The sequence below is a fragment of the Hakea prostrata genome, chromosome 7 (genome assembly GCF_041222555.1).
Source record: "Hakea prostrata isolate BN-2017 chromosome 7, UWA_Hpros_2, whole genome shotgun sequence".
Classification (NCBI taxonomy): Eukaryota; Viridiplantae; Streptophyta; class Magnoliopsida; order Proteales; family Proteaceae; genus Hakea; species Hakea prostrata.
The window spans coordinates 19,406,197-19,432,988 of NC_142606.1; the positions used below are offsets into that span (position 1 = coordinate 19,406,197).

The 26,792-nt window shown below is 37.1% G+C and overlaps 3 protein-coding genes across 5 annotated transcripts; 1 reads left to right on the forward strand and 2 right to left on the reverse strand.

Moving 5' to 3' along the window:
- Positions 1-169: 169 nt before the first annotated feature.
- Positions 170-6,590, reverse strand: LOC149010362 (FHA domain-containing protein FHA2-like). Of its 2 annotated transcripts, none has more exons than XM_089163604.1 (3): positions 5,753-6,590; positions 1,401-1,555; positions 170-562 (listed from the first exon to the last, which is right to left on the reverse strand). In XM_089163604.1, exons 1-3 carry the CDS (start codon positions 6,411-6,413, stop codon positions 353-355), a joined length of 1,026 nt encoding a protein of 341 aa, XP_089019730.1. In that variant the 5' UTR covers positions 6,414-6,590; the 3' UTR covers positions 170-352. The 2 variants fall into 2 exon arrangements, with proteins under 2 accessions (XP_089019730.1, XP_089019729.1); XM_089163603.1 differs by having other exon boundaries at positions 1,401-1,564.
- Positions 6,591-9,299: 2,709 nt separating this feature from the next.
- Positions 9,300-13,919, forward strand: LOC149010363 (uncharacterized). 2 transcript variants are annotated; one of them, XM_089164199.1, is made up of 3 exons: positions 9,300-10,134; positions 10,933-12,389; positions 12,500-13,919. In XM_089164199.1, exons 1-2 carry the CDS (start codon positions 9,893-9,895, stop codon positions 12,347-12,349), a joined length of 1,659 nt encoding a protein of 552 aa, XP_089020325.1. In that variant the 5' UTR covers positions 9,300-9,892; the 3' UTR covers positions 12,350-12,389; positions 12,500-13,919. The 2 variants fall into 2 exon arrangements, with proteins under 2 accessions (XP_089020325.1, XP_089020324.1); XM_089164198.1 differs by having other exon boundaries at positions 9,301-10,134; positions 10,933-13,918.
- A 164-nt stretch (positions 13,920-14,083) lies between these two features.
- Positions 14,084-18,031, reverse strand: LOC149010364 (uncharacterized). Its single transcript, XM_089162133.1, has 2 exons — positions 15,268-18,031; positions 14,084-14,809 (listed from the first exon to the last, which is right to left on the reverse strand). Exons 1-2 carry the CDS (start codon positions 18,017-18,019, stop codon positions 14,406-14,408), a joined length of 3,156 nt encoding a protein of 1,051 aa, XP_089018259.1. The 5' UTR covers positions 18,020-18,031; the 3' UTR covers positions 14,084-14,405.
- Between the last annotated feature and the right edge of the window lie 8,761 nt (positions 18,032-26,792).

Below are 26,792 nucleotides of genomic sequence, written 5' to 3' on the forward strand. Positions count from 1 at the left end.
CATACTTTGAGACTTGGGTTGATAACACCTTATGCAGTATCAAATATCCATTCCTAAAAAAAAAAAGAGGTTTTTCTTTCTTTTTTTTTTTGGGTGTGGTGGGGTGGGGGGGGGGCGGGGGAGGAAAATCTGAAACTCAAAGCATCAAAATCTCCAATTATGACCCAAAAAAAAATGAACTTGCTGTCATTTACACATTTTAAGATTGGGGGTGCTAGCCAGTATGCAGCATCAAATATCCATGCCCCTTACAGTTACAACTAGTTTCAGGGGTTCATAAGTCTCACCTACCCAAAGGAAAAGTAACAAGGTTGATCTCTTTACCATATAGAAGGCCATGGCATTTGTGATGTTATGTAAGTAGGGAAACTAATGAAACAAACTCCAGTGTTACCCGTCCCTTAGACCTTGTGTTGATGACAAAGTGTTCTGGATATTTTCTTAGCAATGTAAGCAGGCCATACCATGGTCTTCCCTTAGAATCATTGGCAGTCCAGTCCTCAGAAGTGAGATATCTCCGCACACAAGTGTGATGCCAGATATTACCATACTGCTCTAGCAACTGCATAAAAGAAACAAAACCATTATTCTACAAGTTAGTTGATCTTGGCTTTATCTTTCAAAGAAAGGAAGCTAACTTCAAAAAAGTACAGAAATTAGACAAGCCAGACCCTGAAATAATGCTATCTTTGACCCTTAAAAGTGAATATGCCACCTTCAACTCTTTAGCTATACTTCTGGTATTTTATCAACTCAGTCATGTTATTGCAGTACTTTCTAGCTTAACAAAATGTTACAAAATCAAAGGCAAGGGGTGCAAGTCAATGAACAGTAAAAATTTATGTGCTGGATTATGGTTGATCAGCAGTCAATCCAGAAACTAAACTTCGTTGAATGCCTCAGTTGATCAAACAACTCAAACTCATAGCTAGAGCTCAAAAAACAGTTCTGCATACCCATAAAACCAAGTCTCTAAAATACCTTGCCCAGCAAAAACCATATCTAAATTCTTAAATATGGAAAGACAGTATCTCCATAAAGTCTATTGATTATGATTATTAAGGGCAAAAAAAGCTCTAAAACCATCTTCCCTCTAAAATAGTACAGATATTTGGCAAAATTCCTACTCTAATTGACCTGTAAATTGTTATATCCAATTATATTCCCCACACCAACCCCATCCCCGCTCCAACCCCCCCCCCCCCCCAAAAAAAAAAAAAAAAAAAAAAGAAGAAGAAGAAGAAGAAGAAAGAAAAAATTGTAAGAGCACAAGTTAACTAATTTGGAATGGCAAGATTTTGTTAATTACTTTCACTTTTTTTGAGAATGGAACTTGAGGTTATTTTCCCTAACATACAAGGTTCTTAAAAATAAGATATATAGTTCATAGTTGAACAAACCTCAGTCTGAAGTTTTGCCATGGCCATCCACTCTCCTGGACCACAAAGATCAGAAAGCACAGTAGCAACAGATGAAACAACATCTTTTTCTTCCAGCAAAAGTTGGTGGTTATCCACATCTTTGTTAGCCCTTGACCTTGTCTCTCCCTTTCTCTCTGCTTGGACTGGAGATATTTAGTACAATGTTGTCAACATATTCTCGATCACAACATTTGCACTAAATGAAACAAGGGCATACTGGGAAGTAAAAATATGCAGAATATGATAATGATGAAACAAATGGCAACAGTGATGCCCATCAAGACAATAATATTTCACACAACTAATGAAACCAATAAGGACAAGGTGAGAGAAGAAAGAAATAATACATTATTGATGTCAGATACATATTGAATATAGCTATTTTATGAAAGAAAATACTACACCCATCTTAACCAAGACGATTATTGGCACACAAAGCACAGGGTATGTCTTTGTTTCACATCCTTTAATATCAAGTAAAGTAAAGAAAGGAAAATGTAGCCCCAAATATTCGATGCTTAATGTCCAAATCCCATCTCATAAAAAACAAATTTTATTTTGTAACCCCTCCATATTTTACGGGGTCTCTGTGCCCATAATTCCATTTGACATGTTCAGATGGGTCCTTGAGAGACTTCTCAAGTACATGTCAATAAGCAAAACTAGAGGAAAAGACTTAAATCATTCAGAGTAAATAGCTTCTATCTTCAAAAGATATTCTAAGGAAACATATATTAGTTAGTATCATCTTATATTAGACCAAAAACCGTATAATGTGATATCTTACTTAGCAATGCATTTCAATAAAGACAACATAAATTCTAAAATGAAGTATATAACAGTTTAAACACAAGGTTGCAGCAGTCAAGTTAACACCTGAAGGTAAAAAATATGCTGGTGTTTTTGCCATGAAAAGGATAATCTTACTTAAAAGGAGACTGTGGCGGGCAGAGTGAAAAGAAAAGCAAAAAAGGATGTTCCAGATTGGTTCTCAGTACTACCAGAGCTTTCAGGTGACTAAGGCATTAAACAAAATATGTGATTCTTGGAATGCTATTGTACATTGACCGATGGTTTTGATCATTTCAATGTATATAAAAATAGGGGAGTATGTTTTCTGAGGTAAACAAGATGGTTTGAACCAATGCAAAAAATTTCAGTTGTCTCGACCTATCCGAAATGAAACAGAGGCCAAAACAAAATTGAGTCAGTTAACAGAATTTTGACAAGATATTGGTGAAAATTTTAGAATTTCAAGGTGTTGTAATTGTAATTGAGATTTGATTACTTCTTAATATTTGTTCTTGCATTTTAATGAAAGTTTTATTGTTCTCTTGTATATCCATGTTTACATTTGTGAAAATACATGATCCAGTTTCGTCCACATGCAACCAGGCATGTGCAAATCAATGACAGCACCTTGTGTTAGGTTTTTAGTCAAAGACACTATTGTCACTGTGTTTACTGGCCTCAAATTAGGCTACAGCCACTACACACCAAAAATCAGACCCCAAAAACTGTCTAAAACTCACAGAAACAGTCAACCAAAAAACATGGTACACTGTACCATGTTTGGACGAAAATTTGGCGAAATCTCAATACCTTGACTGTCTTGACCTTGTCGAGACACTGAGAGAACGAAATTTTAAGCACTGGTTTGAATTAATTCTGTGTACAGTATCCTGGGTGCACAGTTTGCTTCTTTATTGCACTTTTTACCCATCTCCATAAATTTACAAAGAGGAAAGGAAAAGTTAAGTCATGCTAAAGTGGACAAACTCTTTACGTTGACACTCAAAAAGTTACAGAACAAGGTAGCAAAATTTTCTATATACCTATTCTAAGACACAAGGCAAAATTTTCAGATGTCCCACTTCCTGACCCTTGTTTCAGTTCTTACCTTGGCAAACCATGGCCCAACTGCCATCAAGGCCATTTGCTAAAGTGATGAAGACCTCAGTATCAAAGGAAAAGAGGACAAAAATGACAGTCATTGAGACACTAAATATCCAGGTGGGATTCTAAAATACTGCAGCAAGAGCTGGATGAAAGGTCCATGAGAGACCACATAGGTAAAGAAAGAAACAAATACAACGGTTGGGGGTGATATTGCTTGACTAATATTATCCCTTTCTTCTTCAAGACCCAAAGTCATATCTGAACTCTCAATCTCCATGGGATCCTGTAAGGCTGTAATAGCCATCAGAGTTGACTTGCCAAAATAATTCCATTAATGATTGAATCAAATATAACCTCAGCGGATGACTACAACCACCATAAGATCATCAATATAATGGATATCATGGAAACAAATCTTGATCCAGACTGCTCAGTTCCGCTGGTTACTGAGGCAAAAACTCAAGGGAGTTGAAAAAACTACCAGGTTGCCTGTGTTGATGTGTATAAAATCAAATCTGACATTGAAAGTAAAAATGGTGTATTGATATATAAAATCTAAAATGTTACAGCTCCTAAAAGGACAAAAAATACGAGTGGTCAAACATTTAACTTTTAGGGTTAGAAGATATTGAGTGAAAGAAAGATGAAATACCAAACACAGGGGATCCAAGAAAGGTGAAGACAATACACCAATTACTTTCAAGTTGCAACTTGAAGAATCACAAACTTCAAAAGAAAAATAGGTGGCTATCAATGTAACAAAGGAAAGTGGGAGAATGTATATGTAATGTCTGGAGAACCAGTATGCTTGCATGTACATTCAAATAAATCATGTCCTCTTTATCCAATGGTCTAAATAGACAAATCATCCACATAGAAGAATGGGTATCTTGTGACATTTGGAAAATAACAAACTTTTGTTAAAGGAAAACAAAAAGAAAAAAAAAGAAAAAAAAGGACATTACCCATTCACAAGGGTATTGTGCTTGGCAGGGATTTGGGAAGGTAAAATGTACAAAGCCTTACCCCTAGCAAGGAGGCTTGGGACTCCATGGACCAAGATCTGCTTTCATTATATGGGCAATACCGATCTACTTTAGTAGATCATATTGATGTAGAAGTTTCCAGGACTTGAACCTATGACCAAGCATTCAACAAGGGAGCACTTGACCAAAATGCCAAGTAAGACCTTCAAAGACAGTAGATCTTTGCAAGAGTAATAATTTATATCTTCTGTTACTATAAAATAGAAGCCAAAACTATCAGTCTAACCAAATTTAAGATTACCATAGAGTTTCCTTGAAATTGCATATCTAAATACCTTGTGAAGTTAAATGTGCTTTTCCATAAACCAAGAAACAGCAATTCACCTGTTCTTACTTGTTTCTAGAAGCTAAGCACTGATCCGTAGCATTCCAATCAAACCAGATTCTTATATAGGTAATATTAAGTATTCCAATCAAACTAGGTTCTTATATGCGTAAAACCTCATTAAAACCCAACAAGATCTAGCACTAAAAAAGAAAATTCAACGCTTCCCTAGTACAATGAAGACTAGCAACAAGCTAATGATGTTCCCAAGTTGAACTTTAGTTTGTATAAAGTTACACATAAATTATGTCTTGAAACACATATATTGACACCCATTGGTGATATTATCTCACAACTCATAGTCTAAGGTGATCAATGTCATGACCAACTGGAGAATCTCACACCTAAACTTGTATGCCTTTGTTGCCAGAAGGACCTGAAAATGAGCCTCCCTGTGACAAATTAATCTGACAAAAAACCACCAAAATCCATTAAGAATCAAAAGTCTGAAACTGAAAATAAGAAACTTTAGCAACAAATGAGTACGAACCTTTGAAATTTACCGTAATTCTCCAAACTAAAATTGAATACAGCAAAAATATTTTTCTTTGGTACATTAAAACGAAAATCTTTACAATAGAAAAAAACACAAAATCTTATGATAAAGCCATGAATCAAGCAATGATTCCCACATTGTTTGAAGAACAAGGACATTACCTCTTGCATGGTGCTTGGTGGTGAACACATTATTGAAAGTAGAAAATCTGAGGTAAATTCACAAAGCTAACGAACGAATCAAACATAAAAAAACCAATATAAACAGAACCACACGAGCAGTTACCGATATTATAACTAATAAAAACAATGCACAACCAATACAGATAAATTCACCAACACAAAAGTAAGGAAAGCATCCAAAAATGAAAGACACTTTAAACAGAGAGCCCAATGTCAAGCTATAGAGATAAATTCAAAAACAAGGAACTAAACAAAGCAACCAAGGTTGAAAACCCAATTCAAGCAGATAGACATGATATGGAACTAATATTATTAGAAACCCTCCAGGCAGAAGAACAATAGCAGGAAATACTAATTCAATAGAAAATAGAAAACAAACTAACCAAATGATCCAGCAGTCCCCGCCTTTCCAGCGGATGTCCCAGCATATCCAAACATTTCATGGCCATCACCGGTCACCCGCAGGTTCCTGCTCGAAGCTGCAATATCACCACTAAAATCTTCATCGTCTTCATCCATATATTCAGTCGATGGCCTAATTCTTCCCTTCTTCGAACCAAACTTCGGCGGCGGAGGCGGTGCAGTGATAATGGCAGGAACACTCAAATGCCCAGCAGAAGATGGCATTGACGGAGCAGGATTATTCACCGATATACGTCGAGAAGGAACAGAGCCTCCCAGAATACCTCTTACAGGCAAGAGGAAGTAGAACTTCTTGTCACCAATTTGAAGAAGGTCCTGGGAATCAAGTTTCACAGGTGGATTTCCGGGTAAGTAAAGAACCCCTTCGACAAAACATCCATTCTTTCCAAGAACTTCCAGAGCGAAACGACGACGGTCGAAGTCGTAGTAAATGCGAGCATGGTGGCGGGAAATGTTCATACCACCACCAAGGCTATAAAGATCAACATCAACCGTTGATTTCTTACTATTCCGACCCAGAATAATAGAGTAAGTCTGCATGTAGTACTCGAAGTCCTCACCCTGAAGCTTTGCGAATCCGGCTACAACTTCGTTTCCACTTCCGCTGCCTGTAATGGCCATTATGGTTGGTTGATAATGGTAATGCTCGTTGCCGTTAAAAGTGGTTGCAACAGAGAATCACTTCAAAGAAAACCCAACTCCACTAGACAATTGGGTCAAAATAAGCTTGCAGATAGAAGCAGAATTGCAGAGAAAGCTGTAACCTGTAGGAGCGTGGCTTCAGACACAGAGACAGAGAGAGAGAGAGAGTGAGTTGCGAGAGAAAACCACTGAGGGACGAAAGCTGGAAAGTGATGAGAAGTATTACCCAAAAAAAAAAAAACTGCCAAAATAGAAATAAATTGAGAGTTATTATTATTTTGGCAAGAAAATAAATGAGAGTTATTTATCCTCAATTAATTTCCTACCGAGAAATACGATGGGGACATGCTGTGGGTCCCACCTCTAATTTTAGTGAATCTCCCTGAAAAAACACGCTTTTGTAATACTGGAAATGAAATGCTATCCGCAAGGGTCGAACTTACGACTACTCCACTGAATCTTTATCATAGAAAGTGATCTGACTCCAAATGGAGTTAATTCAATTGACATGAGACGAGTATCGTATCGGTCAGGTGATTTTAAGAGACATATTGTTTTGTATCGAGTATTGTATCGCTCTTGTTAATGTATTTTAGTGTAATTCAATGGAGAGACATATCAAGATGTATCGTATCGGTTGGGTCAAATATGGATACGTATCGACTAGTATCATATGATATCGTTGAATACTTTAAATCTTGCATGAGACTAATATTTTCTTTGGTGATCAATTTAACCTCTTAGGATTGTAGCTGTATCATTTAGACAAAATACAATATAGCGATATTGATTTTAAATTCAAAAATTAGGATCTATTAGTGATCGTTAGATAAACATGTACCATGAAGCATTCCTAAGAAATCTGGTTCTCACAATTTCACACCTTAACCTTCAGCTTTTAAGGATATCATTATTTATTTATTTTTCCTTTTTAGGGTGGATAAACTTTGTAAACATGTTATTTGTTGTATATTCATCTTTCTATATTTTAGATTTAAATTTTCTTTAATGATGTAAGTAGGGATTTAATGTAGTTGGGAGAACCAAAATTGGCCTTGAGCCCAAAATAAAATTTGAAATGGTTTTTTATCTCAACCATGAGGGTGGGTTAGGGTTGATGATGCAAGCTCTGAGTTAGGTCTATTAGATCATGGTTGATGCTTGGTGTAGTCCAATCCAACTTTAATTTTCACTTTAACCATTTGTTTGTAACATCAATAGAGTTTTTTTTTTTTCGTTTATCATTTTAATACACAAAATTCATGGCCATTTTTTGAAAATTTTGGGTATCATTTTCATGTGTTGAGCTCTTCACCTTGTATAACACTATACCTGGTGATATAGTAATTTATAAAATGGGAGTTGGAGACCTAGTACTTAGGTAATTGTTGGATTTTGGTTTTTAAAATAAAATATATATAATATATTATTTAGATAAATTTAAAAAACTTTAAAACTCTAGCTTCCTAGTTTTGTTTTAGGATTTTTATTTGATTCTTATTTCTATAGGACTTTTTTAAATGTAAAGATTCCAATCCAAGGATTTTGGTAATTTGACATATATAATGTAACATAATTTATCATATTTGATTTTAATCCCACATTAAATGGAACTAATGATAATATCAACTATATATACATTGATTACTTTTAACTGCAGTGTGTGCCGGTAGAGAGTTAAATATAGATCACGTGCATGCACCAAGCTTGGGCGAGTCAAACATGGCTATGACCATGGTCTATGGACCCTAGTTTAACTAGGCCATGGTGGTTTTAATAAGAAAATTTTGTCTCTTAAAAAGTGAGAAAATTTCCATTTGCTTCATTCCCTTCTGTACACTACTTTCGTAACTACAAGTAGAATCTGTTACAGTGCTAGCATTTAGATGATCATATCCAAAATATGGAAAAAAAAGGAGAAATGCACTAAGAGAAAAGGTCTCAGGTCTCCAATTATTGTAAGTGGCTGAGAATGGTCAAAAGAACTCAATTGGAGAAGTTTGGATGGGGTGTCTATTCCCTATTAGATTTCTTTTGATCAGGTGTCTCTAACACTAGAACAGTTCCCACATGGGCATTGCTATGGACCACATGTTTTTACTCTTCCTGCTTGTCGGTTAGGTCCTGGCACTGAAAATTGGTTAACCAACTTATTGATGGTACAACTGTTAGAATGTTGTGGGCACAAGGTGTCAAAATCAGCTGTTACTGATGAAAATTTCCTGTCCTCTCCATTCAAAACGGAGTTTGGATCACTTTTTGGTCAAGGGAGAAGTATGTTCACGTGCTTCTTTATTATACAATAGGAGTCAGATTTATGTAGAATCCATTGGAGTGTCACTTCTAATTATTTTTATGCAATGTCTATCCCTATTGTGTAGTGAAAAAACATCAAAAAAAAATACATACCTCTCCTTTAAAGGACCCTTGAATCTTTAATAGAATCCTTGATGGAGAGGTGATATGGATTCTCTAAAACCTATCTCTCTGCACATTGGAGGTTTGAAGCACTACAAGCCAAAGGTGAATGAGTCCACATCATCTCCACTCAACTTGCCCATACATCCATACACCCACACTCACATGAGTGTGGGTCCTACTCCATTCAGGACCACACACATGTAAGTATGAATGTTTGACTATATGAGTAGAGTGAGTAAAGAGGATCTAAAGTCAGTAAAATGTGAACCCTAGAAACCTGGAAATCAAGACAACGACTCTCACACTCCTCTGTCTCTCTTATAACCTAAGCAAATAACCTGGTTTTGAGTCCATCTTGGTCTTGGAATTTCTAAATTTCAAGAATCCCAATTCTGCCTGATAAAAGATTATGTTTTCTTCCACTAAGGACCATGACTGAGTTGTTCTTCAGGTGTCATGAAATGATTTTTGAACGTATTGTTCCCGTATTACATTCAAAGTGTGTTTTTTTCCTGGTAAAAATTTCCTAACTGTGCTTAGAAACTAGATAAGTTAAATAGACGTACAGGTGCAGGTGTCTTTTTTGTGTTTTTGGTAAATTACAGGTGCAGGTGTCGAACTTTTATTCTCACACTTGACCTATAATTGCTCTAATGACAACTACCATACCCTGAATCCTACGCCAGAGGTTTGGCTTTAGGCCGCTTAGCTGTAGACAAATTTTTTAAATTGACCTTTGGACTCGTTTCCTGCACGTCCCCTTCACAAAATCCTTTACTTATTAATTTTTTCCAACCTTTCTAGTTTGCCGTTTCGCGTTCTTCTTCAACTTTCACATGAAACAGTACTGTGCTTCGCCAATCACAGATGGGTTTTCTCTAAATTATTAAATTTAATATTCCAGCTACACTTCTGTCTGTTTCTTCAGTCCTTCGACTCCTTACAGACATTTCGAGCAGAGGAGAGTGACTGAAATTGGAGGGTCGGGTAATTCGAACCAGAGATCCTTAGAAGCAAAAGCCCAGTAAAAAGGAACAATGAGAGTTTTTGGGGAGTCTTCTTGGTGTTTCTGTAGTGGAGGTGGAAAGTCTGAGAAGATGAAAAGTAGCATTTTTTGCAATAGAGGAGGAGCCATGACCAGGGTTGGTGGTGGGACTGGATTTCTCATCCATAAGAATCTTCTGTTAACGACCCACGCAAACCTTCCTTCAATGTCGGCAGCTGAAGGGTTGGAGATCCAGTTGAAGGACCGCGTTGCGGTAAAGCTTTTTCCTCACAGGTATGGGTTCGTTCTGCTTGGATCCCTAACATGGGTTTTTTAAATCTTTCACTTATTTGTTGGTTGTCATCAAATTCAGTTTGGGGAAGACTAACCTGGTTCACTGCTATTTTTCTTTTTCTCTGAAATCTATCAATGCGGGTTGTTATCTTTTTTCTTAATTTGGACAATTGTGTAGATTTAGTTACAAGTGAAAGATTCCATAGAATTTTTACATATTCAATTGGGTTTTCGCTGTAAGCAGTTGCATTTTCGATTGAGACCTGAGTGAGCTTACCAGAAGGACGGTTGGAGGGAGGCTCTCTTGAATCCTTAGCATTGTGTCTTATGCAGTAAAACTTGTAAAACCAAGCATTTTTCTAACAAAATAGTAAACTTGGGGCAGTATTTATTGAAATTCAGTGTTGGGCAGGATGTTGTTGTTTCCTCCAATTTGCAACTGTAGCTTCAGATTTGCCAGCTTCATGTTTTCAACATAAGTCAAGCTTAATCAAATTTAGCTTCTATTGGTTCTGTTGTAATCCCTTCACAAAGAAAATGGGGTTTAGAGAGAGAGAGAGAGAGAGAGAGAGAGAGAGAGAGAGAGAGAGAGAGAGAGAGAGAGAGAGAGAGAGAGAAGGAGATACTAATACAGTAGGCAAACATACTCCCGGTGACACTAAATCAATCTCAGTCAAAACAACAGGAGCTTTTTTCAAGTGAAATATCCTCATGGAACACTAATTGGTGCTGACCTGATCTTGGCTATTTATTTATTTGTTCTCCATCGATTTTGCTCATGTGTCTATGTGGTTGCAGGTTTTTCATTACAAGCTCTGTTCTTGATCTTACTATTGTGGGTATAGATGCCATTGATGGAGATTCCAACATCCAAGGGCATCAGCCTCAGTGTTTGAAGACCTGCTCAAATCCAAGTCTTGATTTGGGCAATTTGGTTTATCTTCTAGGCTACACAGACAAAAAGGAACTGAAAGTGGACGAGGGAAAGGTGGTGATAGCCACTGATAATCTCATTAAGGTATCCACAGATGGAATAATTTGGAGCCCTGGGTCTGCTGGTTTTGATGCCCAAGGTAATCTTGCTTTCATGGTGTGTGATCCTATGAAGCTTGCTACTTCTCCAACTGTCAAGTCTACATCAACCTCATCATCTTCATCATCTCCGCGGAAGAAGGACCTTCCTGTGCAATTCGGCATTCCCATTCCCATTATATGTGATTGGTTAAATCAGCATTGGGAGGGCAGCTTGGGTGAGCTTAGCAAGCCAAAGTTGCCACTCATTCGGTTGATGTCCACAGGACAGAAGAGTGAACATTCTTGTGCTTCCTTCACTATGCGGCAAGTGTTCAAATCAACAGAAATTGAAAATGGTAAAATGCCATCTTCGTCAAACACTACATCAGGACAACAGGATCACCCAGGACCAAGTTGTTCTGCTGCTGCAAATGTATGCCTAGAGGAGACCCCTGCTACTGACTTGCGTCCAACTAGTCACGAGCAAGGGATTCCAACTCCTGAAATTTATGAATCCCCAAGATTAACCTCACTACCTGTTGGAAAGAAGGAAAACACCCAAATCCAGCTTCTGGATATTAACTTCCCACCAAGTGGTCACAAGGCTATAGCCATGCCACGGGCCTCTAGAGTGTTACCACAAAGCTCTGATCAAAACACTGTGGAGCAACTTGCATTTTTACTGACAAATGGCTACCCAATTGAGGATAGAGAAGCATTCAGTCCTGTTGGAGATAATGAAATATCAACTGGTTCCGTGAATGGGGACCATAGTGAGATCCAGTCTAGTTCATCTCCAATAGTGGTCTCCGAATGGCGGCGGGAGGGCCATAGATTCCTTGCTGACTATAGCAGCGATGGAGAGACGACCATGTACTCAGCTGAAACAGCAGAAAGCCGGAACTACCCCAGCCCTAAGGTGGAAAATTTTCAAAGTGCGTTGAGGACCCGCAGCTGCGGAAGTTACAACAGACAGGATACCACTCAAAGAAACCCGCGGGTTGCGCGCAGGCCATTACTGGACAATCAACAGAGCTTCATCCAGGGAAGGAAAATGCATTCACAGGGAGCAATATCTCAGAGGAGCAATGATTACTTCAATCCCACTGTTTCCTCAATTATGAAGAAGCGTCACAATTCAGAGCAGCAAAATAAAACCCGCCACAGTGCTAGTAACTCGTCTCCAAGATGGGTGTTTTGATCAAAACTTCATACAGTATATGTCTACTGGGAGGAATTTAGTAAATCATCAAACACTCTCCTCTACTATTAATCAAGCATAATGGGAAATTCATGCCAGCCTGCTTTGTTTTCACTTCATAGTCAGCTAATTTTTTGATTCTATGTGCAGAACAGTTGGTGAATAAATATATTTTCCCCCCTCAGGAGAGAGGTACTTCTTATTACCTTTGTATCAGCCTGTTGGATATAGTCTTGTCTCCTTGTTGACTTAGCCATACAAGTTGTCGTTTCTTAATATGCATATATATACCCATTCTTTATTGCCATCTTTGATCACTTGCTACATTTTGCACATGCTGGATCATGGCAATACAGTTCACCTAAGAAAAAAATGAAAAAGAAAGAGCAATGTATCCATCTCATATTGTACACATGGAAAGATCCATCATTTGATTCACGTATTCATCTTGATTCTTGCTGCCAAGTCTTATAACTAGAGCAAAAGCTGGAAATGGGTCCTATACCCATGTTCCATGCCCAATATGTGCCATAAAATCTAGGTGAATTTTTAAACTGAACTTGAAGGGCATGTTTCAAAGGCTTTGCCCATAAATTGCAGACCTGGTTAAGACCAAGCGAACATTCCTGATTCACTGGATTGGCTTCTCTTGGGAAACCAAACCCACTCAAACGAGTGGTGTGAGTATTTACTTCTAGCAGAGACTAAGTATATACCTTAATTTTTTGGTTCAAGTATGTCTCTTAATTTGAGAGAGAATCTTTTTTCTTATTAATCAGAGGAAATAGATGACTCAGGAATAGCTTTTCTGGGCGACATGCTTTAGAAGGTTCCAATGCTGTCTAAAACTTGCAAAATGAAGCTCCAAAAACCAGACACAGAGAACTGTGAATGCCAGTGTATGTGATTGGATTTGAATTCAGAAATCTGCAGTAGATGAAGGAATGTTCTTGACTGTCCTCTCCAAAGCTCTTTGGAAATCTGCTGTAGATGAAGGAATTGCCATTTAAGGAGGATACTACTGCCTCTAAGCCAATATCCAGTTATTTGATCATCATATTGATTATCTCAAAACTGAAATGTGAGTGCACTTATATTAGGAATGAAAAAGAGCCAAACTGACTTGTGCTTTTGTAAGCGCAACCCAATCTTGACAGTCTTTGGTGTAGGCTAGGCCAAGGTTTTAAACTAGATTTGAATCTGTAGGGCTTAGCCCAGCCTTGGCCGAATCCATTGCTCTTGTACAGTGCTTCATGGTACCCATATTAGATATCACCTAGGCAATCAAGGCACACCCTTGCAATGAAAACCACTCTTAAAGGCCTTTGACAACTATATAGGGTTCATATAAACTCAGAGCTGATATCATAAACCTGAGCTTAATCCAGCTAGTCCTTATCCAATTTATATATGGTGTGTAGTATTCTTGTAGAGCAAAAGTGAAAAAATTGGGGGTTTTCAGCTTCTTAGTGAGTTAGCAACATCTCCATCATAACATTCTTTTAGTATATCATGAAAAAATCTTCAGCTTTGGGAGTCAGCATTACATTGTTTGGTATGTAAGAACCACGTTAAAATATTAATGTTCCTTGATCTGATTTTGTTTTTGTTCTTATTTTTCTTGGTTAATTTTAACAATTAGACTTCCACCTATTTGTTTTTATTATTAAATTTTTTTTTCAATTGGTCATATTCGAAAGACAGATAATGTACATTGTATAATTGAGAAAGACAAGGTATACAAGAGAATAAAGATTACCCAAATATAGGATTATAACAGAAGTCCCTTTTTGAGATGACCCATTAATGGGAGAGATAACACCAAAAACAATGATACTAATTCTTAATGAGGAAATTAAAGAAATTATCCAGCTTAATAAAAAGCACCCATCTTCTCGAACTCCTTAGAAGCAGATAGTCCTACACCAGCAAGTTTAATTAGGAAACTTTTAGTGAGTTTACTCATAACTTAAAGATGACAAGAAGCTTCTATTTTTCAAGGAAGTGATGACTTACCAAGTTTGCCAACCCTTCTTTTCGGTTATATTCTTCCTTGCTAAGTATCAGCAGCTTTAAGGTAAATATCCCTGATCAAATGTAGCTCTTTGAGCACATCACCAATATCCATCCGATCCAATGGTGACTCCGCTGAGCAAGCAACACCGACTCTAATAACTGAATTAAGACATTCTCGAACACTTTCCTTCATGCATCCTTGACTTGCAGTGATTTCGGTCTGAGTTGCTATTGCATGTTCATTATCTTCTTCCATGTGGAGAAGTGATGGATCAACGACAATCATCACATCATCGGACAAAGACATATTAGCCCATAAATGAAGATTAAAGTTGTCCTTAAACATTTCATCAGTAGGTCGTTTCCCGGTGAACATCTCTAAAAATAAAATGCCATAACTATACACATCACCATGCACCGATACATCAGCACCTGCACCATACTCTGTAATACATGCATCATGATGCATAAATACTTTTTTGAATTATCGACAATACAAGAAAATCTTATTGAATGTCACCATAAGATAAAGATGACATAGGCTGAGCTTGTTTTCTTTTTACTCTATTGAGACTCAAAGGTAAAATTGAGTACAACCATGGATGAAAATTCATAGTTCTATATGGTTGGGGTACCAGAAATAAAGGAGAAAAACAAAGTCAAGCGAAATCAAGTATAACATCTTTAATTCTCAAGTCACTTTGTCATTTTTCAGTTGTCTGAGATATTTTCGTCTCTTCTTTAGTAAGAAACAAAATATGCTATGACATTCAAGTGAAATAATAATCATGCCTTAAGATTTGAAGTGGAATATGCAAGACAAATAATTGGAATCATCTTAGGAATTCTCATAAGAAAAGAAGAAAAAAAACTCATAGTATATAATAAAAATGGAACATTACCTGGTGTGGTGTATCCAATAGATCCTTTTATTTTGATTGAGCTAGATTGATTTTGAGATCTTCCTGTGGCTCTTGAAAGAATTTTTGATATACCGAAGTCACCCAAATGTGCAGTCAAATCATCATCAAGAAGAATATTGCTTGGCTTTAGGTCACAATGGATAATGTGCATATGACAATGGTGGTGAAGATAATCCAATGCTATGGCGATATCAATCGCCACATTCAATCTTTGAATGAGATTTAAATGTCTTTGTGCATCATCAACTCCATTTACATGCGAATACAACCATTGCTCTAGATTCCCATTAGGCATGAATTCATATACTACAGCCATAAAATCATTTCCTTCAAAATCTATACTTGAGCAAGATGTTAAAACCTTGACAAGATTACGATGCCGTACATTTCTAAGGGCTTCACATTCAACCATGAAACTCTTAGATGCACCTCTTTGTTCAATTTTGAAAACCTTAATTGCAACAATTGTTTCTCCATGATTGACAACACCTCTGTATACAGAACCAAAACTCCCCTCTCCAATCAAATTGCTTGATGAGAATCCATCAGTAGCTTTAAGGAGTTGAGCATAAGATATCTTAAAATGATGATCCCCCACAAAAGGTATTGTGGATTCTTTCCTATCTTTCCTTTTCCGATGAATGATGAAAAATAATATTGTACAAATCAAAGATAGAAAAGACCCACAACCACATATGGTGAATATCAACTTGAGAACTTGTCGCTTACCATTTTCCTTGGACTTTTGGATCTGGCATGCTTGCAAATGAAGTTCAGGTATACCACCACAAAGCTTATTGTTTCCAAAGACCGAAAATGCACTAATGTTTCCAAAGACTCCTTCTATTGGTACCTCACCCTCCAAATTATTAAATGACAAATTAATATTTTGGAAAAATTTGAATGTTTCAAAATATTTTGGGATAAGACCAGAGAAGTTGTTGTGTGAAATATCTAAATCTTCAAGACCTCTTAGAGAACTTAAAGAGAATGGTATAGACCCCTGAAATAAGTTACTCCTCAGAAAAAGGTGTTGTAGGCTCGTACAAGCACTAAGGGTTCTAGGGATTTCACCAGACAACATGTTGTCTTGAACATCTAAGATTTCAAGGTTGGTCAATGCACCCACTTCCGAAGATAGAGAACCAAAGATATGATTTCTGCCCAAGTTTAGTTCTATAAGTGTGGAAATATAAAATATTTCTGTGGGGATGATACCACTAAAATTATTTTTGGAGAGGCCCAAACGCAACAAACTTTTGCATTTTCCAAGACTTGAAGGTATTTTTCCATGCAAATGATTATCATCTAAATTGAGATCATTTAATGCTGTTAAATTTCCAAGAGAATAAGGGATTGGCCCTGTGAACCTATTCCCATGTAAATAAAGTCCATAAAGCGCTTCATATCTTCCAAATGAAGTTGGAATACTGCCTTCTAGCAAGTTTTCCTCTAAGCTCAACAACTCTAAATGTGCAAGGTTCTCCAATCTTGCTGAGACGATTTTTCCATATATTTGGTTTTCCGATATTGCAAGCACTCTCATATGAGTCGACAAGTTTGCTATGGAGTTCGGGAGGACACCACCAAATAGATTTGTATCAAGATATAACTCTTTTAAGCTAGTACAGTTGGTCATTGTGTTTATAAAACTCAAGTCATCACTTTCACCACTTCCCAAATGATTGGAGACTAATATGCAATGAGATAGTTGTGATAAGCCTCCAAAATCAATGGCCACTTTCCCAACAAGATTATTGTATTGAACTTCAAACATTTGGAGATTTGATAGATTGGAAATTGAAACCGGAAGTGATCCATGAAATTGGTTATATGCAATTGAAAACCACCATAGATTGGGTAAATCGAATCCTAGAGATGGTGGAAGACTCCCATGAAGTTGGTTACCTCCAAGATCAAAAAGACCGAGTGAGGAAAGATTATATAGAGTAGGAGGTATTGTACCTGATAACTTGTTTAGAATGAGAATGAGATCCATTAATCTTGGCATTTGGCCGAGGGCATCTGGAATACTTCCACTGAGTCTATTGTGACTAGCAACCAAGATTTCAAGGGATGAAAGATTTGCAATGGAAGTCGGAATTTGTCCACTTAAATTGTTAGTATGGACAGAAAGTACTCGAAGCCTTGATAAGGAGCCAATTCCTATAGGAATTTTCCCTGCAATATTGTTGCGATGCAAGTAGAGTTGTACAAGGTTGGAACAACGTGATATGTTGGGTGGGATTTCCCCTTCAAAAGAGTTGTTATGTAGATACAAATATTGAAGCCTGAATAGAAAACTTATCTGATGGGGGATTTCGCCATGTAGGCTGTTGTTTTCGAGAGAAATCATCCGAAGAAAGCTGAGATTACCAATTTCTGGTGCCGCAGATCCTACCAATTGATAGGACGGTAACTCCAAAGCAGTGACCCTATTCGGATGCCGACTGCCACACGTAATGCCTCTCCACTTGCAGCAGGGGACGGAGTCATTCCAAGAGCTCATAACCTGAAAAGGATCACGAGTTATGCGAGCCTTAAAGGCCAACAAGGCTAGCCGATCATCATGCGTTCCATTAATGAGGAGAGCTGATGATGAAGGTGATTGTGCAGTCAAGGCCAAGCTCATGCTCATGCTCATGATGAAACTGCTGCACCAGAGAATAATGAGAATTCCGACATTAATCCAACAGAACGGAAACAACGACCGCACATTATAAACCGTCATCGATGATCACTACTCAATTTAATGGCAATTAATTAAGAGTGAGTGAGTTGCAGGTAAATGGAGTGAAGGGAGCTATGTATATATAGTCGACTGAACTTAAAGACGTTTTCTAGAATGATAGATATATGGATAGACTTGCAGGCCATGACGACACATTCTGAGGTCGTTGTTCTTTAGTCTACTATTACAACCGGTGTGTGTGTGTGAGAGAGAGAGAGAGAAAGAGAACCACTCATCGATCACAGGAGATGAGCTTTGATCAATTCCAACTCATTCTATCATTATGAGATCGAGATGATATTGAAGATTCCCTGCTAGCTATTAATTGGATCGAATGAGGTATATATACTGATCGGAAACACCAGAAATAAATATGTACGTAGCACTGAGCAGTGATATGAGATGTATTAATTTTATTCAATTATGTGTAACAAATTGACACCTTCACATCTTTTTATTAGAATTTGATTGGTGATTTTGACTGACATTAATTTGGAATTGATTGATTCATATCAAAACCGGTCGATCTAGTGTAATCTTGATATATATGATATCATGAGAACTGAAGATGTCTTATATGAATAATGGATTATTTATAGGTGGCGACCAGATTCGATGGAAAATTAATGGATGCATGATCGGTAATGGTTCGTGTTTGCCTCCAAGACATGCACTCATTCCTTGGTCATCACGGTGTGCCATGGATAATGCTTTAAGATAAGAAGCTGAACTTTCCGAATATTGACATAGATGGTCGTTTGCTAAAGGACAGCTTCAGTGCAAAATCAATAGTTGATTGGTAATGGTTGGTCTTAATTTGCCCCAAGACACTCATTTCTTGATCATTATGGTGTGCCATGGATAATGCTTTAAGGTAGACCTGTAAACGTTCGGATTCCGGCTCGAATACACCAGTATCCAAATCCAATTAGTAAAATCGCTATCCGAATCCGACATAAATTTAATCTCTCATTCTCTGAAATGAAATGTCTCTCCTCACATGGAAATGCTCTGCAAGTTTCTGCTTCACCTCATATATATTCTGTCACTGCTGGATTCGTGAGATCCTGAACAGATTCGTTAATGCTCAAAGTTGACAACCCAATTCCCCTTTTCCTCTCGTGGGTTGATAACACATGATTGTCTTTAGGGGTGAATATATGATTCCCTTTCAATGGCCGGACAAATCCATAAATGCATGCCTCCCTCCTGTGGGGAGGTGATGGACAGATAAACCTGATTGTTTTCACTCATATTCGAAATGCTTGATGCCATTGTGGAAACTGTGTTGTGATAATGTTTGGAGAGCAGGCTCAGCTCCCTTAGAACAGAAGCAAGTGCACCACTAAGGTTAGGATCCGAGGCAAATGGTTGATAACTCTGCAGGGAAAATTGGACATGAGCACTAATCAATGATGGGTTGACTCGTAGTGATTGATCTTCACCTGTAAGATGCTCTCTCTATAGTCTTTACCGTCTGAGATGGGATCAACAACGTAGGTGGACTTCTTTTCATTAGATTAATCTATGGAGAATACTTCGTGGATTCCACTCAAACTTGTTATTGCTTCTTATCTTTACTTCCATCCTTGCAAAAACCGTGGGCTACGATTTTCAGATTCATAAAATCTTGGTTTTTGTCTGGTTTTTTGAGTTTCTCTATGAATCTGGTTGTCATTGGGGTCATCTTTAATAAAGTTCAAAAGTTTTTTTAACTGGATCGTTAAAATTATTATATTACACTTATTTATTACGGTTGAATACCAACAAAAGTTAGCTAAAGAAGCGGTTCTTGATAGATTACACCCAAGTTCCAAGGTTTAACGTAATGGTATCAAGTATTGTATCGATCGAGTAATTTTAACTGATGTATCATCTCTTGTCGAGTACCATATGGTGCTAACCTATGTACATTTTGCTACAATCCAATACGTGTCTCTTCTAAAAAGAAAAAGAGAAAAATGTATGAATATACATCATATCAACACTCTCTTATATGGTATCATAAGTTGCTTTAAGTCACGATTATTCCAACATTACATAACCCATCAGTCAAATGGCAATCAAGAGTTGGAGGCAAATAAAGTGGAAAATACATATATTATATATATATATATATATGAGTGGTAGAAGGAATCAATGCACCATTAAAGATTGATTGGTAGATGGGTAGACTTTAGTAAATGCTCTTTACCCACTAAGTAATTAATGGTTGATTGTTAGATGGGTTGACTAGTGATTTTTAGATCACAAAATCTTTGTTTTTGGCTGGTTTTTTGGAGTTCCATTTTGTGAATTTGATTGTTATCGGGGTCAATGTTTGTAACTTAAAAAAAAAAAAAAAAACAAACAAACTACTAAACCATATATAGTTGAATACCAACAAAAAATTAGCTAATTAGTCTCCTTCCATATTAGAAGATGCTTTAAACCATGATTACACCGACATCATATAATCCTTCAGTCAATAAGCAATCAAGAGTTGCAGGCAAAGAAAGTGAAGGAATGTAAGATTTGTTCTATGCATAATGGATTTTTCTGAGTGGTAGGAAGAATCAATGCAAAATTACAATTTGATTGGTAGATGGGTAGACTTTACTGAGTGGTCTTTGCCCGTGAGACATTCGGTCTTTAGTGTGTGAGACTAGTAATGATTTATGATAGAAATTTGAAATGAGCACTCAGTTTCACTTCTTCTTCAATTCGTCTTCTTTTCTTTTCTCTTTTTTGGAGTAACATGGACGACGTTATCCAAAACAATATTTTACCCAATAAATATGATATGGTAAAAATATGACACATTTATACCATTTGGTATTCCATACAATAATTGGTATTCATTGATTCATATCAAAATCGATTGATTTCCCTTGAGCCTTGCTATGGTATCATGATGAGAACTATATAAAGTGAAGTAAAGATGTATTCTACGGATAATAGATTATTTGTAAGTGATCGATAGATTCAATGCAAACTTAGTGGTCAGTTGGTAATGGCGGTAGGTCTTTGCCCCTAAGACACTCATTCCTTGGTCTTTACCGTGTGATATGGTTAACGCTTTAAGGTAGAAAGTTGAACTTTCCTAATATTGACATTTGATTCTGATTATCCTCATAGATACAAGTAGGGTCAAATCTAAATCATCCACAAGGTATGGATTCAATATTATATGTTTTTGATAAAATAAAAAAAAATAAAAAAATAAAAAAAAGTCTTATATGTCTAGATACAAGGTGGAGATACATCACTTCCCGTCCCCATGTGGTGGTTTATATAAACTTATTTGTGATTCCAAGTTTAAAAAGCAAGTGAAAACTACACCGATTTTTCACGAGACAAGAAGAAAGGTCTAATCCGTGGTACCGTGTGTCGGCGATATATATCTGTGTCGCTTGGGGGCGACACGACTTATACAAAAAGTCGAGCAGGACCCCGTGTCTGTTGGCGACAAAATGTGAAGCATGAATCATACTCAACATAATTGTATAACGAATTGTAGAGTTTAAAATACTTCTCTTCACTAATTGTGTATTTGTATTCTCTTTACATGTTTACATTAGTTTATATGAGTTTTCCAATTTTTCATTTTTGGCCTCATATAGCCTAGCATGTGCCAACCAGAAACTTTAGATTAAGTGATGTTTTAGGCCAAAATCATGCTCTCAATGTGTTTATTGACCTAAAATTAGGTAACATAACAAAATTCAAGCCAAAACGACCTTAAATATCCCCCGAAACTGGGGGTCGAATTTTCATCGACACCGCTGCCAAAAGTCGCCGACATATCAGCGAAATGTCGCCGTGTCGGTGGTGTTGCCAGTCACCGACACGGCAACACTGTCCGATATGTCGGACCTTGGGTCTATCCAAATGCTGGATTTTTTTTTTTTTTTTTTTTGGTTAGAATGGTAGTCCATTTTAAGGGACAGGAGCAATCATTTCTATATACGAGGTTTTGTCTCAAACCCGCAAGAAAATTCAAATTCTTGATCTCATACTATGAAGCATTATACACATCATTGGAGTTAAATGCTGAATATTCTTGAACGTCTCATTCGAAGCTTATAAAGTAAACCATATTAGAATGATAGCAGAACAACCAGCAACATACAGCTTTTGTTTCATACCAAAAGAATTTAACATACAGCTTTTTGTTACAAACTATAGCCCAGTTGCCCACCACATAAACCTGTCAGCAATGCTGGCCTCCTGAAATTAGTCTATTCAATACTAATGATTTCTTGTTTTTATTTTTCATACAGCAGTGTGGGTACTGAAAACACCCATTAGGAAGTCTCATATCAGTAAAATTAGCACTGTTTGGCCAGATTTCCTTTCTAGTTCACCAGTTCTGTTTTAACATCAAACGAAAAGCGCCAGGTGTGTGCCACAATCAACATCTAAAGATAAAGAAACCTGATTGATTTCGCTCATATTTGAAATGCTTGATGCCATTATCGAAACTGTGTTGTGATAATGTTTGGAGAGGAGGCTCAGCTCCCATAGAACTGAAGCAAGTACTACTCCACTAAGGTTAGGATACGAGCTAAATGGTTGATAACTCTGCAGGGAAAATTGGACATGAGCACTAATCAATGATAGCAGAAGCAAACGCACTAGGCAATGCCTGGTGAGTAATTGTTAAAAATATAACCTCTCTTCAACCCCTTCTCCTGTCTTTTGGGATGTACTTGCCATGCCCTTTGTAGGTCCGAAACACAAGGAGAAAGTAGCCAGACGTTTTATAAAGAGCAAATTACACTGGCAACTCAAAATGGAGGCCTTAAAGCACTGCCACCCAACTTTATGTTTAAAAAGTACAGAGACCCCAAAACTGGATTTTTATTTGAAATATTTGTCAAATTTATCACTGAAAACAGTTAAATCACTGTTTATTTTCAAAAATATCCCTGTAATAAACAATGCCTGAAAGGTTTTCAGTAACAAATTTGGACAAATATATCTGATGAAAATTCAATTTTGAGGTCTCTATACTTTTTAAACATAAAGTGAGGTGTCAGGCTTTAAAGCCTCCATTTTAGGGTGCCAGTGCAATTTGCTCTTTTATGAATGCAGCTGCCCTCTGCATGTCATGTTGTCACAATCCAAGCACACAATATCAAAAGGCTAGCCACCCAGCTGGGCTGTGTATTAAGCAACAAAGCTGATATAGCAATGGATCACAAGGCTAGCACACAGCATCAAAAGACCAGCATTTTATTTGAATCCATGGGCTTAGCTTGAACTAGTTCAGAAAATGGGATGCTTCAACTATTTGTGTTCTCTCTCTTATGCAATTTCTTCTACTAGTGCCAGAAGTTATGGTAGTTCAAGACTTCAAAGACTAGTTTAAGCATCCCCAGTTGCTGATCACCAACAGTAGTAAGTTCTCATCCTGAATTTCTGCAATTATTCTAAACCCCCTTTACTTCATAAATAGAGCCGCATCCTACCATCCTAAACCCCTAAATCAGACCCCCTGGTTCTGTTTATGATCTTGGAAGATTGACCCCCCCCCCCCCCCCAGTTGATCCTATTCAATCTAGCACGACATCATCAAAGGCAAGGCTCAACATGGCCTCAAAATAGATTAAAAAAAAAAACCAAAGAGATCAATTGTAGATCAATGAAAGTGTGTTATCCTGAACATGGCTTGATGAGACAACAATTCGCTCAGAAAAAAAAGGAGAAACAGACTTTAAGACTGGACAAGAAGTTTATATCTACATCTGGAATAAAAGAACCCAAATTGAACCCAATCATCTCAAGCAAGTCGGATCTTGCACCAGGAGAACTGAAGGCAATTCTACCAATAATCAACATTTGCATTCCCCATTGACTAAATATTTTGAATTATTCCCCTTCAACCCTTTTGGTGCATCCCAGGAAACTATTTTGTATTGGTAAACCCTAGAACGAACATGTTCAGAATAATTTGCACAAGCAGCTTTGACAGGCAAGAAGTAATAAGAGGTGGCTTTACTGTAATGATAAACATCAGTATATAGACTAGAATATAGATGTTTATGCAGTGGCTATTTCAAGAGACTTTTGGGGACATACATGTTGGATCTGTACTCCAGTAGTAAATTGTAAAGCCCAACATAGAACTCATTTAGATCGAGATTCAACGCATCAAGATCATTCCTTGTCACTTTGAATGCAACAATGCAACATCAGAGACGTTCAGATACAGTTAGGGAACTCTCAGGAGAGCCATCAGAGTCAATACCACCACAGGCAAGCATTTTGAGGCAATTCATGAGATCACCCATAAAATCTAAGTCAATCAGATGAGAACTTTCCCAAGCCGTTTAAGCATGAAGCAAGGAGTGGACGAGGTCCAAACCCACTACATGAGGAGCCAAAAATGTATTTAATAAATTATGGAACAACTCAAAGAGGAAGAAAATGATAAAAAAAAAAAAAAAGATGACTGACAGGAAAAGAAGTTCAATTTTTCCTGCAATTAGTTGCTTTAGACAGCAACAACATATGGGGAAAGAAAAAGTATCAATATACTCAGATTGCTCCGAATCAAATATCTATTGATTCAGACATCAAGAAGTTAGTAATCCAAAAAAACAATGGGGAGAGGAGGAATGGAAAATTTTCTACATTCCAATCACCATAGATAAATGATTGGTACCTCACTATCCTCGATCTTCCAATAAACTCCAACTAAAAGTGTTTTCATACTTGAATTTCAGGAATTGCTTTAAAATCCAGAATCAAACAATACCAGGTGAAGAAGATATATATACTGCTTGTTTTCATTAAAGGCTACAAGAGATGAACAAGGCGTCATAATTAACAAGAGCAAGGAGATCATGTTAACATCAGGATGTACCAAAGGAAATTATTATTTAGAAGAAATTTCATTATCTACCAAAATAATGGCTATGCTTCTTCCTCAAAATAAGCACAACTCTCCACTTGAAAACTGGTTACACCTAACACAAAGCACAATATTTCAACTGAAAAGGACCGAGCAAGGAAGTAAAATTCAATAATCCACTACCCAAAAGCAAACTGATTCAGTAAACGCTTAGTAATATTGAAATATAGTAGTGGTCCTTGCATTACAATTTTTTCCTCAGAAAATAAATGCAAATGGAGTATCAGGTACTCTATTATCCATAAACATCTTTCTAGCAATAATAAGTTCTAAAAGATCGAGACATTTACAATCCTATATCTCCATGCATTCACCTGTTGAAAGCCAATCAAAGAAGTTCATGAGCTCCTTAAAATTACACCATTAAATAAGCACCTGTCTGAAAAAATACATTGATGTTTGATACTAGGGTGAACAGCATAGGACATCTTTGATTAGATTCTGATTGGTGATTTTATTTAAATTGTTATTGGTTGATTCGGATCATTATCAACCACATTCAATCTTGATCTCAATCAATTTCCCCGATTCCATCAAATATGAGTAACTCATGTTTGAAAAAGAAAAAAAAACTATTCCATTATTTTAAGACCAAGTTAAAACTTCACCAATTTTTCATGAGCCAAGAAGACAGGTCTATCCAAATGCTGGGAGAATGGGATACATCTTTATATAAGGGGTTGGGCAAATCATTTTGTAGGTTAAAAGATCCTTACATTCGCTTTTCCCAATATAGAAATATTTGCAACGGAAATAGTTTGGATTCACGTCATCGTTCCTCCATGAGGGAATATATTCCACAACCCAAATGCTATGTGAATGAAAGAAAGTTGAGACCAAGACCAAGGAGAAGAAGATCCTCGAAAGCCTTCTCTGGAGAAGTTTCGATGGGGTGTCTATGCCCAATTATACCCTGGTGGCGGGGGGTTGGGTTGGGTTACTCTAGGCACCTGTAAGTTGGAAAAATTATTGGTTTCTGAATTTTACCTAATTTCAAAATTATTGGTTATCCACTATAAGAAAATAGTCTTGACTCCGTTAAATTGAAATGACCCTAATGCCCTTAAGGGGGTCTTAGGATTATATTACCCTCTCATACCCAATCCTATGACATAGCCATACAAGTTGTGGTTTCAAAATATGCATATATACATACATGCATTCTTTATTGCCATTTTTGATCGCTTGCTACATTTTGCGCGTGCTGGATGATGGCAATGCAGTTAAAAAAAGAAGCAGAAGAGCAATATATCCGTCTCATTGCAGAATTATATTGTACACATGGGAAGATCCATCATTTAATCCACATAAAATCATCTTGATGCTTGCTGCCAAGTTTTATTACTATAGCAAAACCTGGAAACAGGTCCTATACCCATGTTGCACCCCACAATGTGTCCCTTGAAAATTTAGCTGAATGTTTAAACTGAACTTAAAGGGCATCTTCACCTGTGTTTCAAAGGTGTTGCCCATAAGTTAATTGCAGACCTGATTAAGATCACCAAGTGAACGTTGGGTCTGATCCACTGGATAGGCTTCTCTAGGAGAACCACAGCCCACTCAAACGAGTGGTGTGATCAGTATTTTCTTCTAGCAGAGGTAAGTATATCCTTTATTTATTTTATTTTTTTGTGAAGGTATGTCTTTTAAGGTGTATTTGGACTCTATATGGTGGAAGATCTCTCACAGTTACAGAGAGATAAATGCTACAGCAGATTCCTTGGCAGGGTCAGCAGCGATGTCTCAAATTTCAAAGGTTAATGCTCCTTGGTCAAATACAATTAGGTTAGAGTTAAATTGAGATGCCTTTGGACATTCTTGATATTTGTTTTGCTCATATATTGAGTGGTCATAGGTTTTTGGTCTAAAGGTGCC

What these genes read in the sequence shown, in the direction of transcription:
- LOC149010362 (XM_089163603.1), bottom strand. Translation starts at nt 6,413, where the DNA reads ATGGCCATTACAGGCAGCGGAAGTGGAAACGAAGTTGTAGCCGGATTC. An exon ending in GGGGACTGCTGGATCATTTG is followed by an intron (nt 1,565 to 5,752) that starts GTTAGTTTGTTT and finishes AAATATCTCCAG; the next exon opens with TCCAAGCAGAGAGAAAGGGA. An exon ending in TGGCAAAACTTCAGACTGAG is followed by an intron (nt 563 to 1,400) that starts GTTTGTTCAACT and finishes TCTTTTATGCAG; the next exon opens with TTGCTAGAGCAGTATGGTAA.
- LOC149010363 (XM_089164199.1), top strand. Translation starts at nt 9,893, where the DNA reads ATGAGAGTTTTTGGGGAGTCTTCTTGGTGTTTCTGTAGTGGAGGTGGA. An exon ending in GTAAAGCTTTTTCCTCACAG is followed by an intron (nt 10,135 to 10,932) that starts GTATGGGTTCGT and finishes ATGTGGTTGCAG; the next exon opens with GTTTTTCATTACAAGCTCTG.
- LOC149010364 (XM_089162133.1), bottom strand. Translation starts at nt 18,019, where the DNA reads ATGACGGTTTATAATGTGCGGTCGTTGTTTCCGTTCTGTTGGATTAAT. An exon ending in TATTGGATACACCACACCAG is followed by an intron (nt 14,810 to 15,267) that starts GTAATGTTCCAT and finishes CATGTATTACAG; the next exon opens with AGTATGGTGCAGGTGCTGAT.